Source organism: Notothenia rossii, assembly GCF_949606895.1.
Source record: "Notothenia rossii genome assembly, chromosome: 7".
Taxonomy (NCBI): domain Eukaryota; kingdom Metazoa; phylum Chordata; class Actinopteri; order Perciformes; family Nototheniidae; genus Notothenia; species Notothenia rossii.
In genome coordinates, this window is record NC_136905.1 from 77,849,749 (window position 1) to 77,868,691 (window position 18,943).

The window sequence follows — 18,943 nt, forward strand, 5'->3', positions numbered from 1 at the left end:
AGTAAAATACGTCCTCTCAATGACGATTCTGTAAGCTCTGATTGTTTGGCTTTTCTGCTTAGTAAACAAAGATCAACATTTTTGGCCATATACTTTCTAGGACAATGTCAGCTCCTCTATCCCTTGCATATGAAACACTCAATAGTTGGTTTAAGTGAGCCTGTTATGCTCTCTCTTTCCTGTAGTGTGTCATGTAAGTTTGTGTGCATGTAAAGGGTCTGCAGAGGCTAAAATCTCAAAGTTCATCTCCCACACACACTCCCCCCTGTCTCCGTTGGATACATTTGTTTACCTCCGTAACAACACATGCTCCAACACATTTTTGGTGAACGGTTAAGGGGTTGGACATGTCTAAGCGGTTGAACAGTCACAACAGAGCCTGCCAGCTAACCAATCAGAGCAGACGCTCTGGTTTCAGACAGAGGGTGAAAAGAGGTGCTGAAGCATTAAAGCATGTGAACATGTCACAGTAGAGGTACAACATTCAAATATTAACCTCAAATGTAGCATAATCCATACAGGTCCTTTTCAAAAATAGTTACTGAATAAATTAGTAGACCAAGTTAACAATTGCATTATGGTATTTCAGCAAAAAGCTAGCAGGCTAAAGCCATCGTGTCATAGTATGAAAACATATTCCTCATTGTAACGTTAGGAAGTTAAAATAGTTGTTAGTCAATATTGTGTGTCTGCCCCACGAGTATATTCACAGCACAAGAGGGAAGCTCCATTAGAAAAATAAACTTGACGTCACGTTTGAACACACATTGGCTTTTATTTCAGCAGCTCCCCCACAAGCCTGTACCAAAATCTTCCAGCCAGTGCATAATAAATCCTCTTTAGCTCTGCTGAGTGGAAGACATTTTAATCTCTGGAAATGTAAAAGGAATCAAAGCAAAACAAAGAAGGATCTTAGATCAAGAACTCCTATCACTTGCTGGCCTGCAGCATCAGGTAAATGTCACTGCGAAGTTAACAGGTAGTGTGTTTGCTTTGGTATCTTCTGACAGAGAACAAATGATCCGAAAAGGAAAGAAAAAAGGAAAAACTCTGCATTCAATCTGTACAAGTTGTCAAAAATATCAAATTTGCATTTTAGGACGCCTAGAGAAAGGCATTCTTTAGGCAGTCAATATAAATGGGGGTAGACACAATTCAGAAAATATTTTTATATCAAAAAGGAGTATTCAAAAAAAGCACCTCACCATTTCAAGTTATTTAAATTAAGTGCTACGATAAAGTGGGACATGACAAAAAAAAAAAAAATCCAGTGAGGAGCCTGGAGAACTTTAGTCTATGCAGTGTGGGTTGTGTTATTGCAAGTTGTGCCGCAAAAGGCAGCAAAATAATAAAAACATTTTAAAAACAGGCAGTAGGTCCGAGTGGTTATTAAAAACGATCGCATTGCGTCTCAGTGAAATCTGTGCAGTGCCCCTCAGCTTTAGGTCACGTCTTTCCCCTCTTTACATTTGCATAAATAACTAACTTTGCTAGAGTTACAGGGAAAATGGGACCCTTCTGTTGGCACAGTCCCTAAAAAGGTATTTCCTGGTTGGGGGGGGGGGGGGGGGGGGGGGCATTGTATATTGATGGGGGGGCAGTGTGTTTCTTAGGAGGCGCTCACAGCTTCTTCAGGCGGCTGTACATGTCTCTCTTGCTGCGCTCACCGGCCCAGGTGCGGCTTTTCAGGCGAAACTTCCTCAGGTCCTCCTTGAAGTCCTCGTGGTGCATCGGCCTGTAGGCCTGAGGTTCACACTGTGCCTGCAGAGGAAGAGGAGGAACGGTTACATTCAGCCGTCACTGTGCGGGAGAAGTGCTCACTAAATGCTCAACAGTGACAGTTCAGATCTGACTTCACAACAAACATCACAATTCAAGGAACTACTTTTTAAACTGGGATTTGAGTTTTAGCCCTTCTGGCTCCATTAGGCCACGTATTTTTTGAGAGAGCCTAACATTAGGTCTTTGGTTAACAAAAAGCTTAAGAGATTTAAACGTTTTATGAAAAGTTCTATGACTAAAATACGTCAGTAAATAACCCAAAAGGGAACGTTTGTAGCTTCCACGCGTCATAAAAACAGCGGTTGCCAACATTAGTCTCTTTAGCTCAGTTGTGAAGACGTGAAGTAATGTGACCGTGGTTCTCCCCCCCCCCCCTCCGCAAAATAATTTAACATTTCTTGAAAAGCTACTGGCTGGACCCTGTGGTGAGATGGATTTATCATCAAGCTCGAGTGTTAGACAAACTGTGAGCTTCAGAGCAACGTAGAGCAGGAAGTGACCTGGTAATGAGGGAAGAAGTCTTTGTATCCGCCCTTCAGGATGTAGAGCTCGGGGTAGTGGAGGTTTGGATACTCGTTGGCGGCGCGGTCTCGCTCCCTGACGAAGCGACACATTCGAGGGCCGCGCTCCGACGAGAACTCGCAGTGGAAGATGACGACGACGCGTTTGTCCGGGGAGGACGGGACGATAGGCGTTTTCAGGAGGTAGTCCTCCACCTGAATCTCCTGGTGGAGGTTCAGAGCTTCCTGGATGAGAAGAGACAAAACCAACCGTTCAATTTATAGAGCACGAGAAGCGACAGGGAGGCACAAAGACTCAGTGTCAGACAAAGAGAGTCAAAACAGATATTCTGACATGTAATTAACACAGTGAGCTATATATGTCATTTAAATGTGTGTGGTGAGGAAATGCGACACTGAATACATTTAGATTTTTTTCTGAAAGGCTGAAACTCCAATTTAAAAAAAAAAAAAAAAACTATTACTTGAAAGAAAACTCATGAAATGGAAGTATTTCCAAGTCAAGCTTGTTGTTTTAAAAAATGTTTTGAGATCGTCGCTCACCTTTATGTGTCCCCCCTCAAACTCGTAGGGGTAGCGGCAGTCCATGACGATGACGCGCTCCACTAGATGATTAAATTGACTGGAGAGAGCCGACACCATCTGAAGGACACAGAGAACACAAGTTAATATTTTAAAAAGTGTTGACACATGGCAATCACTTTTAACTAGATAGAAAACACTATGATAGTTTTCCCCGAGTGCTCACCGTGTCTGGGGTGATGTACTTGAGGTCTTGATGTTTGCCTTCCACTGTGGGAAGCACAAAAGACTGAAAGACAAAATAAGAAATTGGATTAGACGAGTGATTCCACACCACTAAGTTATCAGTGGAAGGAACACAGCGGTAAGTTCATCACCTTGGTGAAATCTCCTATTAGATCATTAGAGGTGTCGTCGCCGTCCAGCAGCTTCTCGATATTCGTCTGGCAGCAAGACTTGGACCTCTGGAGCAGAGAGCAGCCCTGAAGAGGAGGAGGAAACATTTAGGGGCAGCCATGGAGAAAACTAGCCAATTAAAGATTGTCTGTAAAGATGGAAACAAAAGCCAGTCGGCCTCAGCAAGTGTTTCTCCACTGAGGAGGCGGAGGGTCAGGGGAAAGAGAGTTTACTACAGAGCAGGCGGGCCTACTTATTCCTGTTGGAGCATCAGCAATACTTATTCAAAATGCATGCCCAAAAATAAAGTCAACATGACATAGTGTGTTAAACGCATAGTGCCAAAAATACAGCATGCTGTTGCATTTTCCAGTCATTTGCCGACTACTGACCCACAATTAGAGATGTCCCGATCCGATGACGTGATCGGGGATCGGATCTGATGACGTGATTTTCAAAAGATCGGAAGAAAAAAAATCGGGGATCGGGATATATATATATATTTTTTTCTTTTTCAATGTTACAAAACAAAAATGACCATGTTCAAGTCTTAAAGTCATCCTGAGGCCTTAGTTTTGGTTTCAAATGACAGAACATCATGTATGTGTTGCTTCTTTGGGGCTTGTTTTCATAGACCTGGTTGCTTATTTCTCTCAAATCTGGCAACAGAGTGGGCGCAGTGTCTAATTGTAGCAGTAAGCTAACGAGTACTGAAAGCTTTATTTTGTTTTGATCCAATGCTGCACAACTGAACTGATCCAATGCTGCTGTGAAAGAAAGAAGCTATATCCATGTTGGATAGAATATCCAATTTAAATAAAAAAATAACCTTAAGGGACAACTTGAATGCTTTTTTTCCTGTTAATGCATTGCATAAAGATCGGGAAAAATTGGTATCGACAAATTGTCAAAATCGAATGATCGGAATCGGGAGCAAAAAAGGTGATCGGGACATCCCTACCCACAATCAAATGTTTTGTCAACATTATGACCCGGGTTCATGTTGATCTCATCTCAACACTGGGCTGATTCAAATTCATTTGAGTTAATGATGATGCTCTTGTGAGGACTCACCGTTCTGGGTGATTCTGCGTTTTGTTCCAGGGGGGAGACCTGAGTTCCTGCCACGCTGCGGCGCCTCTTCACCCGGACCGGCGTGATGTCATCTGCAGGACAGTCTGGGCGCTTCGCACACGGGCGTGAGGGGAGGGGGCTCGGCATGGAGGGGGAGCGGAACAGGCTGCGGGGCCGGCAGAGGATCAAAGGCTGGAGGAAAGAACAAATGTTAAGAATCAGACCTCAAGGGTTTTTTGTGACAACAGCTACAGTTGGCAATAAGAAGTCTTTATCCAAGGCTCCTCCCACAAAGCTCTCATTAGGGTGCAACAACTAATCGACTTAATCGATTACCAAATTAGTTGGCAACTAATTCAGTCGTCGATTCGTTGGTGACGTCATCACATGTGTTCTACATCCCGTTAAGCTCCAACGTTATCGCTCTTTTTTATCGGTACAGGAGACATTTTAAACATATATGTATTATTGCTACATAAACATGATATCTTAGTATCGCCAACTCCGTTTCTAATATGCAATATGACTACAAAACTCGTCTATTATGTATTTTCGATCTTCCCAATTCAGACGAGATCTCTCTCCCCCGTCTGTGTGCGAGGGGGCGGGGCAGTTTACACACGCGCAGCTGCTACATGCAGCAACACACGGAGGAGATGGCGGAGAGAACTAAGCGCTCCGAGGTGTGGTTAAACTTTACCCGTCTCGATGTGGACAATGCTCGTTACCAAAAGTGCAATAAGAGTTTAGCATGTAAGGGCGGTAACACGAGCAATTTGTCTAAACATTTAGCAAAAGTGCTCCACATCCAGACGGAGGAATGCACCGGGTTCCACTGTCTTAGCAGCTCTGCCCCGTCCACGAGTAACGTTTCCACGTCAGGTGTTATGTATGCTAGCAGCAACACACAGAGTTAACTACATTATACAAACATGAGTTAATGATTGGAGGTAACAGAGTTATTTATTTTGTTAAAGTTTCAGCTATTCTGTTTACAGTTCTGTCATCACATTATTTAATACCATTTGTTAAAACATTGTTGTTTCTTTTTATGTGAAATATTATGCATTTAATTAAAATAAAAAGCAATGTTAGTTTTGTTCACAATTTGTTTAGTTAATTTACCTTATTTCTTGTCAAAAGAACCGTTAATACTATCGTTAAAAGGACCGGATCGATAAGCAGCATCGATATAAGTTGTAGTACAGTTAAAACCTTAACGATCCGAATAATCGATTCATCGTTTCATTCATCGATTATCAAATGAGTCGTTTGTTGGAGCCCTATCTGACATACTGTAAACTAACGAGCACATGGCAGACAAACTTACAGAGTCTTCTCCTGAACTGTCGGTCACCAGCGGGGCCGTGAGCAGGTAGGCCATTCCCATCGGCATCGGCATCCTGGACTCATCCTGTCGGTGACAAATAGTTAGTATTTTGGGAGCTTAATGAAGTTAAAACTGAAATATAAAAAAGGGTGATGTTATGAAACATCCCAAGAAAAAAACAATGGTTTAGTAGATTTCTTAAGTAGCAGAAACTCTGTGTGCAAGTGCCTCACCTCCATGTTGTCATCCATTGCTTCCAGGAAGCCGGCGTCCTCGTCGTCATTGAGAGGCGAGTCGGTGGAGGTACGCCTCAGGAACATGGGGCTGGACTCAAAGAAGTCAAGCTGCTGGATCGGAGGAGGTGAGGAGAACTGGAGAAGGGGAGAACACGTGTTAGCATCTTATAACTCCTGGTATGTGCTCTAGATGTGGACAGCGGTTTTTCAGTCACGCACCATGAGAGCCGGAGCGGAGCCGGAGCGGTGGGAGAACGCCTGGCCGCTGTTCAAGGAGCGCACACGACACCGGGACACCGGCTTGGTGGGTTTCTTAAATTCAAAGCACTCCTGTAACAAAAAATAAAAATAGGAACATCGTTCAGTAAAAATCCAAGCGTTTTTAAGAAGCCTTTTGACAGCACCTTATTTTTGAGTAAACCCTTTCCAACACTACTAACCCAATGGCCACTAATGATTTTGTTGGTGAACTGCACACAATTTCTTTGCATGCAATTATTGTCTGTACAAACCATAAACTTAAAATGTTAATTGCACAATAACAAAAAAAACGATAAATGACATACGAAAGAATATAGAAAGAGGCAGAATAAACCAATGCTCATCTGAAGCTTTATCTTATAAAAGAAATAAATAAGTTCACTGACTTACAGGAGGGAAAAGAAACTCCAGTGCTCAGGTAAATATCTCTTTAAAAACACCTGATATTAACATTTATATTAATCGAATAACGTATTTTGAGCGTCATAATGAAATGCTAGTAAAGGTCAAGCTTTTAAGACAAATGATGCAATGCTTTCGCCATGGCAACAAATCAGCCGATGTGTGTTCTCAGTGAAGACTGACAGTAAACAGCATCACTGACCTCCGGCATGTTCTCCTTGTTGTCACGTTGAGAGGAGGAGGCAGCCATTTGGGAGGGTTGTTGTCCGAATATTCCATAGCGGTGGGAATCTGTTTCCCGTCTCTTCATTGGTGGACTGCAAAGCTGGAGATGGAGCTGATTTGGGGGGGGGGAGAGAGGGAGCCAAGTTAGAGAAGGGCTCAGCAAACAAGCTAGATGTTCACTTGAGGATGTTTCCAAGTGGTTAAATATGAAAAACTGCCCTCCAGATAGTCATGTCACTCAAACCCAGCTGCAAAATGAAAGTGAGGCTAAAAGGCCTGTGTGTGTGTGTGTGTGTGTGTGTGTGTGTGTGTGTGTGTGTGTGTGTGTGTGTGTGTGTGTGTGTAATTGTCCTACTCTAAATTCCTCTGAGATCTATTTTATGATGGGAATATTATGGCTAAATAAATGCCTAACAGCCAAATTAAGACAAAAAAAGGATGTATTTTTACAGCATCTGTCCACGATGAACACAAGTCATGCAGGGCTTTAAGCAAAAATAATATTAAATCTACTCACCGGCAAAGAGTTGATTCTTCGAATTGGCATCCTGCTGTTATTGGAAAAAGGTAGATGAAGGAATTTCAGTCAATAAAAATCAAAAACAGACAGAGGCTGTTTTACTTTGAGGATTATAAAGTTCAAATAGGTTCAATACTAGAAAGCCACTTACTCATTGATGACTCTCCTCGCCTTTTGAATGTTATTCTCAAATTCAAATCTGTGACAGAAAACATAACAGACAATTCAGAATTCAAAAAATATATGGAATAAAACAAATATTGTAGGAGAGAATAGGAGAGCTGCAATTACCATCAATGTTATTAACTATCATTTGACAATTATCAACATTGTAAAATTAAATGATAGAAAATAGTTTTTTGTTTTTTTTATAATCCTGACATTTGAATGTTGATCAACTAATCAATTAACAAGTAGCGAGTTCCAACCTAGGGAAAAGTAACATGTCTTTGAAATCAAACCTGCTGGGGAAAGGGGCTGAAAGGCCTTCATTGGCAGTTAGAAAAACACCTTGTGCTCATAAACTACAAAGACAAAGAAGCTGGAGGTCTATTGAGAAAGAGAGAGGAACGGTTGGACAAGAGGAAGTTGGGTGAATGCGTCGAGGAGAGAGGTGGTCTTTGCAATGGAGTAATGCCCACCTGTATGCTAAATGAGTGAAGAGCTCAGAGTGAAGGGGGGAGGGAGAGCAGGAGAAGTGGTGCAGAGGTCTTCTAATCTACCATATGCCTGATGGAGCCTACGCCACGACCTCTTATTTGCAAGAGCCCTTTGTTTGTCGAGGAGAGAGCGTGTCCCATTCAATGCAGACCCAGCGGAGGGGGGGGGGGGGGGGGCAGTTGTTCTCTAGGGTGCCCTCTTTTCAATGGCCCTGACGCAGAAGAAGCTCCAGCCCCCCTATTCCTATTGAAATAACAGTGCATAGGGAGAGTGTGCCAAAACCCAGAGGGGGTGCTATCATTAAACCCAAGCGCAGGGCATGTCCTCCCCCAACCTGGAATATGCCTAGCAACTGAGCAGCTGTTAAGGGGTGAATGAGGTCTTGAGGATCAAATGCTGCTGTAAAGGAAGTTGCACATCAGACAGTGGCAGATGTCTGCAGGGACTCACCCAACTCAGAATTAAGATAAAGGGCCACCCAAGATTAGCAAAGTGAGTGTATGCTGACAAACTGGTCAAGATAACAAGGCAAATGTAAAGCTTCTATGTTTTTTCCCTTAATAACTTGAAGAAAGTTAAGCTCACTTGTCGTTATCGGCTAATCTTCTTAGTAAAAAAAGGAATGAAGCTGCCATCTTTAAGCCAACGGTAGAAACAATAATCCTACAGATGAGAAATGGTGCCTGGCTCAGCTGAGACCAAGCGCAGGGCAGAGGGAGGAGAGGGTGGAAGGAGGTGGGGGGGGTTGGTTATGGGGTAGGCAGAGGGGCACGACTCTGAGGCTGATTGATGCGAGCAGACAAGGAGAGGGCAACTTACGAGTCGTTCAATCCCTGAGCATCCATGGGATCCATTCCGAGGCCTGAAGGAAGAGATGTAGATAAAATCAATATAAACATCAGGTTGTAACTGGCACCAATAACCAGTGGAATACCTTTAGATTAAGAACTGTGGCTGGGGAATTTTGCATATCAACAGCAAATATGAATTTTATTTTCCAATGTAAAGCAGTTACATTTGTAAAATGTAGTGAATTTGTGCAATTGAACAGAACAAAGCTTCTTTTTTTTTTACAAGTGATTAATCTATTTATCACAATCTGAATTACCTGAAGTTAATAATAACTAAAATCAATTGTTTTGTCCGAATAACATCACAAAATGTAAAGATATTGTGTGAACTATCACTTCAAAACTAAGAATTGGGGAAACATGGTAATGTTTGGCCTTTTTCTTTACTAAAATCCACTTTTTAGTAATAATCCCATGGCAACATCTTAAGGACATAACCATTAAGTGGAGCAACTGGCTCAGGCATCCATTCTAACAGCATCAATTAACACAGACAATAGGTTTTTATGGGACTCACCAGCATCAGATGAGACGTCAGAGGCAAAGGAGGGAATCTTTTCAAGGGTTGCATGCTTTCCCCTTTTCGGGGTATCACATAAACTGCAAATGGGAAAAGATGAGAATTACAAATAATAATGTAAACAGTAAACCAGACAATGCATGCTAGGAAGGTTTTGTCAATGGCTTTCTAAAACACAGAAGCTGAACATAGTGTAGGCAAGTAGACGAAATAACACCTAATACTTTAATAATAGTAATAATAATAATAATAATAATAATAATAATAATACCTTCCAAGTCCAGCCCAATTGTTCATGTCCAGAGCCAAATTGGTAACAGGCGACAGCACAGCAGCGGGTCCAGGGGAGAACAGGTCCCTGCAGTGCGCGTTCTTTGTGCTCATCTCGGGCGAGGAAAGCCCGGGGATCGGGTCGGGCCTTCTTTTCAAAACAGTGTTAACAGGACTGGTGCAGCCAAATAGATCCACAGACTCCATCTTTAGCTGTCCAATATGTAATAATCCTGTAGACGGTATTGCTTTGCGGTAGATTACGTTTGAATTTCGAGTCGAAAAGTGACGAATTAGCAAGACGGTCCAAACTTCAAGCTAACCTGGAAGCTAACAAGTTAGGTAGCAATAATTTAGGAAAACATTTTTTCGAAACATACGATCCGATGGTTCTGATTGAAGTGAAGCGTTGATTTGGTCTTGCTAAAGTACTACAGCTGCATAGTTGTTGTTTGCGTCAGAGAGGTGCATCATGGCGTACTCCCTCTCTGACAGCCCCTGGTTTGTGAGAAAAAAAAGTCTGAAGCTGCTCGTATTTATGTTCAAAATAGAAGCTCAGGAGCGGCAATCTTTCAGCCAATCGGCGCTGTTGTTACATCCAGCTGACCAATCAGTACACAGAACGGGTCTCCGCTGTTGTCCTACCACCGATGGGGACGAAGAAGGAGGATGTGACACAATCGCTTTACATTTTCCTTATTTTTTCTCAGATATCTTTTGTTCTCGCGTTGCTGACTGTAGTTTCTAATTATGCACCAATGCTTTCAAAAAGGTATATTTTTAAAGATAAATATACCTGCTTTTAGTTTTTGTATTTGAAATTGTTAGAGTAGGATTGAATGGGATGCTGATAGAATTATTTATTTTTAAAGAGGAAAAACAAAAATATGAATTACAAAATGGCTGCCTTGCATATCTGTATGTCCACAAACTAAAACATAATGTAAATATATTTTTGTTTCTGTTTAAAATCTTTAAAGATTTCACCAAATAAATGACAATAAATTAACTTACTAATCACCCATAATAATAATTCATTACATTTATAAGAGTGCTTTTCAAAGTGCTCAAAGCGCTTTACATTACATATTATTACACATATTGGACATGTAACTGTGAATACTGTGGACAAACCCACAGGAGCAAATTGGGGTGAATTGTCTTGCCCACAACGGCCTGACCCATGCAAGTCAAATCAAATATTTTTCCATAAAAGATTAAATAGCAGCTGGATTTAGATATCAGACTATAGATAGATTTGAATACATACTTTTATCTTTGCAACACTAGGTACAGGACATTGTGATTTGTGTGTTCACATACAGGTAATAGCAGCGGAGCTCATAAACCTCCCACAGAAAGTGACTCAGACAGTATTTCACCATTGTAACATACTTCCTTTTTGCCCCACCAGCACACACATTATTCTCTTTTCTAAAATCACGTAGGAGAAATGCGTGTTTGCTGGTGGGGTTACATTGTTAGATTGGTGAAATACCAACTTGGCTGACTTTATGATTGGAAAGCTGTGAGAAACATTATGGGCATACAGTAAGGGGAAGCTGCATCAATCTCTATTTTTTGTGTTTAATCAAAGAAGCAAATACCCCACACAGCTTCTTCTAGTATTTTTCAATCTTTAGCATGTGGCTATGATTTTATGGAAAAGGAATCTTGTGAATTCGACGGGTTTCAAATCATTTATATTCTCTGTAATTGTGTAACAGATCATATATAAGTTATTTAATGTTTCTGAGGCCCTTCTTGTCGCCACACAGACGCGCATGATTGCTGGATAAGGCCCTCATGTCATGCTGTGTGGCTCTTCAGGACTCCATTTTGAAAGCTTTCCTGAAGCAAGAGACCAATGTGTAATGACTGTAAAGTCAAACATAACATAACATCCTGTTGATAACTTGTTCAACCAGACTGCTGAGGCAATCCAACAAACAAAACCGGACAGATGTAACCAGTAAAGTATCTCATTCTGCCTCAGGTTTATGTGATGTTTGTGGTTCTTCAGCTTTTCTCTCTACTCTCAGTTTGATTTGGCTCAAATTCCCCCACCACAAGTCCAGGTTTCTCATAGCCCTGGTTGTATTTGCAATGCTGAATGTGCAGTTATGTGCCATTTAAAATCTGATACCTTATCAGGTATGGCAGCACAACAACGAGAAGCTCTTTCTGTATCATTTTAGCCAACCTGGTGTAAGCAGGGGGGAGTGCTGACCTCTGGCCCATGGAAGAACCACTGTTCACTGGAATGGTCTTTGTTGAGATAAAGTATCTGTGAGATTTGCATCACGGATGTAAATTAAGTTTAATGAACTTCCCTGCAGAGGTAAGAGCTGAGGCCTGTGACTCCAGGCTCCCCACCCTACATCTGAAAAGAAGAGACAAGCGGGGGGAGCGAGACAGTTACTCTGAATAAAACCTCCGCAACCCTCCCGACACCTTCAGTTCCCACCAAACCTGCACCGACTCCCCACTGCCAACAATTTCCTCTTCACACAACCTCTCACCAACAGACACACATAACAAGTCAAATCTGTTGATGTAGCAAATCTATCAGTGCTTCCATAAAATACATAACAAGTACGCAACAATATTTACTTTGGATTTCTCTTTCATGCATTTACAAAATGACCTTACTCCAGATCGTATATCTCTTAATTCCCTCTCTTATTATTGTGCTTTCTGAATTGCCTGCTTTCTCTGTCAATAAGTGTGCTGACTCATTATTGTATTACTTATGAAGACATTCTGGGCACAGAACCTAGTTCACAGCAGACCGGAAAAGGTTAGTACATTGTTCTATAACTATTTTCATAATCAAATTATGATTTCCTTAATTTTTCAAGCAGAAACAGTTAAACTAGTTTACTATTCTCTGATTCCAGCCTCTGAAATGAGAGGATGTTCTGCTCTTTCTTGTCATATATCATTTTAAGCTAAATCCTTTTGAGCATTGTCTGACTAAAATATACTTTTGAAGATGTTAGCTTTGGCTCTGTAAAGTTTAGACAACCAGAATAATTTATAAACAATAATCTAACATCTGTCAACAACATATGATCATATATTTATATTATAAAGACATCAATATTTCATTTTTTAAATATCAAAGTTTGTTAATACCATAATTGAGATAAAACTTCCTTTCTTCAAAATGAAGGAGTTTTACTAACCAGCCCAAAAAACCTGCACACAGAAGGCAACATGTCACTTTTGTAAATGCTGCTTTAAAAGTGCTTCATGAATTTAGTAGTGTATTATTACTGAACCCATTTGTATCGGTATTTATCTCACAGTGTGACTCAGTTAAACATACAGTGTGTGTCTATCTGCAGGCAGGTAGTATGTTGGATTGTGGTAACCTGTAATTGGGAAACTCAAAATGCATTCTACCTCACCGACAGCCTCGAAACTCAACAGCCTGAGCTCTACTTACAGCAGTAAGAAAAGGGTGTTGCTCGAAGGAAGGGAGGGCGTTACACCCACACACATACAAACACAAATTGCGGTCTGCATTTGATCCACTTTTGTTGCCAGACAATACAGCACAATTGACAGAAAACAGTATCAGGTGTAAAACCACCAGACTCAGGGACAGTTTCATTCCACAGGCCATAAGACTGTTAAACACCTGAACTAAGAACATCCATAACATTCACCTTTTTGCAACTGAACCATTATTTATCACTTGTATATAGACTCTTATGGCACTACTTCTATTCTATGTTATTGTATTTACTTGCACTATTTTATGTGTTATATTGTGTTGCACTGTTGGAGGAGCCTGTGACCTAAGATTTTCATGGACATAACTACACTGTAGCTATGTACGAATGACAATTAAAGCCTTGAATCTTGAATCTTGAAAACCCTCAAAAAAGAAGTTCAGGGCCCTGATGGGAGAACCTTCAAAAGCAGTTTTGAAGGTTCACTCACTGGAGCGTTTGCATTTTTCTTATCTGGAAATGTTGCAGCAGCAGCATTAACATTGACACTATTTCAAACAGACCATTAACACAGACTCATCAGACTGATGAGACCTACCGATGACATCACACTTGAGCTCATTAACATCGCACAAACAAAGCTTGCGAGAAAAATGCCTCAAAACTTAATTCAACAGCAGTAATCATATGTTTCTCTCACAGCTATTTATGATCTGTTCTTCTGACAAAAGAGCATCTTCCTATAGTAACACCCATGTGAGCTCTGTTTTACACTCAATAAAAGCACAGACAAACCTCTCACTCAACGGCCAAAGTGTGGCCCATAACAGTGGCATTAGTTTAAGCCCGCTGACCCTTGTGAGTAAAGTACCATTCTATAAAGCACCTTCCAACCCAGATTAAAACCAGCCCTAATATTAAAACAAATAATATAATAACAAATTAAAGTCAATACTAAGAAGTGTCAAGATATAGTTACAGTACATGTGGTGGTAATATACCTGTCTTATGTCTTATTATTCTATTTAAGCTTGTGTTTCTTCTTTACTCTTGGCTTTTTTGTGACTGTTTGAAAGGTATTTTCCATTAGACTATATTATGTATTTATTTTTAACTCAGTTATTATGTTTTTTTTCATATATACATTTGAATTGACTTGAAATGTGCCATACAAACAAACGTGCTATCCTTAACATTTTCAGTTTGAACTACCAGATCACAAAGGTTGTTGTTAACTGTCTTGATTTAAATTAAAGAAAACAAAATATTGTTTTGCATTCCTGTATGTCACATTTTGAAAATTGGATATATAACGTGTTAACTGTTCAAACTTTGAGGTATTAGTAGGTATTTAATGTCTGTTTTTGTCTGTTGTCACTCTGGTTTAGATATAGTCTGCCTGCTGGCTGTAGCTTCACTTGAATTAAGAGAGTAGTATCCAACCTTTAAGGAGAATATCTACTACCAAACAATTCCTCTTGCTACAATTCTTAAAAAAAAAAAAAAAAAATACAGTCTGAGTGATTTCCTTGCTTTATCACAGGATTGATTGGTTTACCACCGGGAGACTTCTCTGATTAGAGGTTTTCAAGATAAGCATGTGTAAACTGAGGCTTTGCAGATGTGTTGCCAAAAAATAAGGGGGGGACCAATGCAAAGTTTACATCACATAATATAGCATAGTTTCTTCGATCGGGAATCTGACTTTCTTTTGTGTGTGCGTAAATTAAGAATTAGACTGATACAAAACATTTTTTTATTGGATTGGTATAGTGAGGATTATTATGGATTGACAGGAAATACATTGCTATAGCTGTTGTGCAAAGGACAAACCTTTAAATCTTGAAATTAGATTTAAATTTGAGACAATGACGATGTATGATCTGTTACTACACATAATTCTCTTCCTGTACACCGCCACACTCACTTAACTAGCGTTGGAAAGTAACTCAAGTACAATTTTAAAGTACAGTACTTAAGTATTTCCATTTAATGCTACTTTATACGTCTTGTAATTTGCAATCAAATATTGAAATGTCTATCTGCATCATGAGCACTTTTGGTTTTGGTACTTCAAGTATATCTTGATACTAATACTTTATTACTTTTACTAAACTAAAAATAGAATACAGAACTTTTACTTAGAACGGAGTATTTCTTCACTTTGGTATTACTTATTAAACTTAAGCTAAAGACCTGAGCACTTCTCCCACCTCCCTACAGATGATAGTGTGTGGTGTGTTTGCATGGAGACGGTCAGTCATCCACTACCTCCCTGGTGCTCAGCCCTACCATTGTTCCTTCTCATTGTCCCCACTGGTATCAATGCAGACTCTCCCCTGGTCGAGGTCAGCACCGACCATCCCCTCGTCACCTTCAGGCTCAGGTCGGGGAAGAAGGAGCTAACATCTGCCCGTAGAGGAGGCCCGAAGCCGACAGATGGACGGCAGCGCAGGGGGAGCGGGCTCCAGCCTCTGGCCAGGAATTCTGGAGGGAAAGGCAGACAAAAGATGAGGAGGGGACGAAGACGGGAGGCTGTGTGTGGGGGTCAAAGAGAGGAAAGAGGAGGAGGAGGTTTATAGAGTGCAGTGACACATCCTGACATGGCTTTTAAGTTGATTTTCATAAGATATGGTGATGATCTAGATCAAGGGTGTCCAAACTTTTTTCACGAGGGCCACATACAGAAAAATATAAGAAGGGCTGGGCCACTCAGTAGAGGTTTATTGTCTCATAAGTTATAAGTTAGCAAAATCAATCAAATGTATCAATTATGCTTGTTACTTGAAGATGCTTTAAGAAACACAACAGCCTATCACAGCTCTCCAGAGGGTTTACTTTATTTGTTGGCAGCTCATTCCTTAAAAGAAAAAGCCTCAGATTGCTTTTAATTAGAGGAAATATGAAGGGTATATTTCACGCTTGTCACGAAAAAAAAATGCAACTTTAATGGACTGAATTTATTAAAAAAGTGGGCTTATTAAAACATAAATACTGTTTAATATATGTTAACATATTTAAGAAGTACAAGACAAGCACAAGTTAAATTTGTCGGCATAATTGCTGAGGGCCGATTCAAAATGGCACGCGGGTCGCATTTGGCCCCCGGGCCGCAGTTTGGACACCCCTGATCTAGAGGCATATCAAACTACAACAGCTGGGTTTCTATGACCCCAAGTATCAAAAACTGTCCAGAACCAAAAGTCTTCTCTCTTTTTGTTACATCTGAACATATCTGAATAAATTATAATATATTAAGAGAAATTCCCATTTAGATGCATGCTCTTTGTGAAATGTGGCTTCTTTTATCAAATGAAAAACATTCATTCATATCTGTGAAGTATATAAATCCATAATAAAAGGTTGCAGTCTTAAATACAATTGTCCAAATAATACCTTCACAGAAAAATGTAGCTAATCAATTTATGCATGAGTAATAATTGTCTAATGACGAAAAGACACATATTAAAATACATGAATAAATGAATTTAACATTGTTCCAATAGCAGACCACTCACACGGGCCATTTTTCTGAATTTGTGTGCATATGTTTACTCCACCTGCATGTACATTATCCTGATTATAATAACATACTTTAACTTTTTTTTAATGCAGTAATTTTACGGTATAGTATTGGCACTATTACAAATATGTTTCTTTTGGGTCAATTATGTAATATGTAGACTTCAGTGTAGCAGCCAAGAAGTTTAGCCTTACTAAGACAAATAATTTAAAAATCAGTGCATACAAATAAACTTCATTAATTGTCCTACATGGTTTGAGTCAAAAATGTTCCTAGGCTCTCGGTGGCTTATCTGCTCCAGTTTTTTCACATTTTTGTCTAAGGATAATTATAATTGTGCAACATGACATCCCCTGTTTTAAATCGAACACGGTACAATGGTCTTGCAGGACGACCTCCAAACCCCCCACCCAAATGAATGTAGATTTTAAGCTCTGCAAACAACTCCATGGTTGTTTCATCTCTCTTCAGATGTACATGTGTAGGGGGATCTCCACCCTGCTCGCTCTGCCTCAAATTAACAAATGTGAGAAAGGGGCTGGTGAATTTGTGTTGAGCGGCCCGTTAAGTATCTCTCTGTTGATTCCTGCTGCAGCGAACTGAAAAACACTCACAGGCTCAGTGGGAGAATTTGTGTGTGAATACTCGGCAGTTTAGAGCCTTTAATTAGCTGATGTTAATCTATGCAGGCTGTGAGGGTCGGGGGCTGCAGCTCTGAGGGGCGATGCAACTTTACACAAGATCTCCTTCAACACAGAGACACAGTTTTAGGATTTAAACCAAAATTGTCTGGATTTAAGCGATACATAACATATATAACTTTTGCTTTGTTGAGTTTTCAGTATTTCTCTTTTGAAATAAAAAAAAAATAACTTCCCAGTAACACTTTATTTTAACACTCCTATATAATCTTGCATTTATAAGTAGCACACAAACACTTTTTAACACGTTATAATTTAATTAAAAGTGAAAAGGAGGACATTTTAAGTGTTAATGTATTTAATGCATTGTCAAGGATTATAAACGTTCTATAATATAAATTATTTATATTTGAACCACACTTTAACAAAGCTTCTTTTTATGTAATGATACATGAGAAAGTGGGTTATAAGGTTATGAGAGACAGGTTTTAAAATGGATCTGTGTACGTTGTATTTGTAAATCAGATCTAATCTAATCTAGTATCTACTTGCATATGTTGTGTAATTTTCACAAGTGGTGATTTTGAAAGTTTTGGAGTGGTTTTGAGGCTTATTGAGGATGCTGAGTCAATTCCTGACATTTGCAGTATCAAAAATGCCAGTTTTAAACATAAAATGCCAAAATTTGTATTCCATGGGCTTATCTTGATAACTTTTAGGTCGATTTGGAAGATTTAGGGGCTCTGGATCATATGGATTGGACAGATTGCTTATTTATTTGAAAGATAATTGTCCAAAGTCGAGATGCACATTTTCATGGTTCAATGGTTGCAACACTACTCATGGTAGTCAAAATCAGCCCAACAAGAGTAAGAAAATTGCCACTTTCTGGTTAAAACTGCCTTTTCTGATCCTGAAAATGTCAGAAACTGATTCAGCATCCTCAATAACCCCCAAACCCACTTCAAAACGTTCAAAATCGGCCCGGCCATTTTCTAACTATAGGGTATAATGCCATTCATTTTTACTGAACACAATTTAAGCCAATTGTGCAAATTACACAAAATATGCAAATTAGCATCCGGCAGTTTCTATGTGCTGGGGACCCTATCTATACATTCCTAACATAAAACTTGTGTACCCAACTTTTAAGGGTTCACTATGCTGGCATCTAGACTATAGTGTAATATTGAAGCGGTCTTAAGGCGACATATTTTTAAGTATAAATATATTACGGTTTGATAAGTCCTTGAGACATGACTTCACTTACTTTAAAGTACAAAAAACATCCTGGTGAAACTGTTAATTGGTAAAAAAAAAAGTGACAAAGAGATTAACTTTACTTGAATTTATCAAAATCAAGCAGTGGGAAAATGCCAGTTAGATAACTCTCAAGTTTCAATTGAAACCAAATTCAGAATTCATTTAAACAATAAAGTGAATTTGATTTATTATTATTAACTGTCTGAAGTTTAATGTCTGATAAACCGACCTTAAGTAGTTTCCTCTCTATTATACCTGCTTGCTTTTCTTATGTTAATGATCTCTGTGTCTGATAGAAAGGAGTTTTATGTGCAGAAGTGAGACTTGCCCTTTGTTTGACTGCTAATAAGAGTGACGGGCACGCGTGTGTGGCGTGGTGTGTGTGTGTGTGTGTGTGTGTGTGTGTGTGTGTGTGTGTGTGTGTGTGTGTGTGTGTGTGTGTGTGTGTGTGTGTGTGTGTGTGTGTGTGTGTGTGTGTGTGTGTG

The 18,943-nt window shown here is 39.8% G+C and overlaps 1 protein-coding gene and 1 long non-coding RNA gene across 2 annotated transcripts in view; both read right to left on the minus strand.

The window, feature by feature from the left end:
• Nucleotides 1-755: 755 nt before the first annotated feature.
• cdc25b (cell division cycle 25B) lies at nucleotides 756-10,083 on the minus strand. Its single transcript, XM_079641599.1, has 15 exons — nucleotides 9,572-10,083; nucleotides 9,298-9,380; nucleotides 8,749-8,791; nucleotides 7,421-7,468; nucleotides 7,267-7,300; nucleotides 6,727-6,861; nucleotides 6,081-6,191; nucleotides 5,859-5,996; nucleotides 5,626-5,709; nucleotides 4,296-4,487; nucleotides 3,203-3,307; nucleotides 3,052-3,114; nucleotides 2,847-2,945; nucleotides 2,283-2,528; nucleotides 756-1,761 (listed from the first exon to the last, which is right to left on the minus strand). Exons 1-15 carry the CDS (start codon nucleotides 9,775-9,777, stop codon nucleotides 1,621-1,623), a joined length of 1,728 nt encoding a protein of 575 aa, XP_079497725.1. The 5' UTR covers nucleotides 9,778-10,083; the 3' UTR covers nucleotides 756-1,620.
• A 4,730-nt stretch (nucleotides 10,084-14,813) lies between these two features.
• The window catches only part of LOC307046603, a 26,566-nt gene continuing 22,436 nt past the window's right edge, over nucleotides 14,814-18,943 (minus strand). The window contains exon 4 of the long non-coding RNA XR_013810155.1: nucleotides 14,814-15,518. This is a non-coding gene — a long non-coding RNA (uncharacterized lncRNA). The remainder of the gene's footprint in view (nucleotides 15,519-18,943) is intronic.

Excerpts from the sequence above, each read along its gene's own strand:
- cdc25b (XM_079641599.1), bottom strand. The coding sequence starts at position 9,777 with ATGGAGTCTGTGGATCTATTTGGCTGCACCAGTCCTGTTAACACTGTT. Across the intron at positions 3,308-4,295 it reads ACGCAGAATCACCCAGAACG|GGCTGCTCTCTGCTCCAGAG; the intron begins GTGAGTCCTCAC and ends CCTCCTCTTCAG. Across the intron at positions 2,529-2,846 it reads TTGAGGGGGGACACATAAAG|GAAGCTCTGAACCTCCACCA; the intron begins GTGAGCGACGAT and ends CTTCTCATCCAG.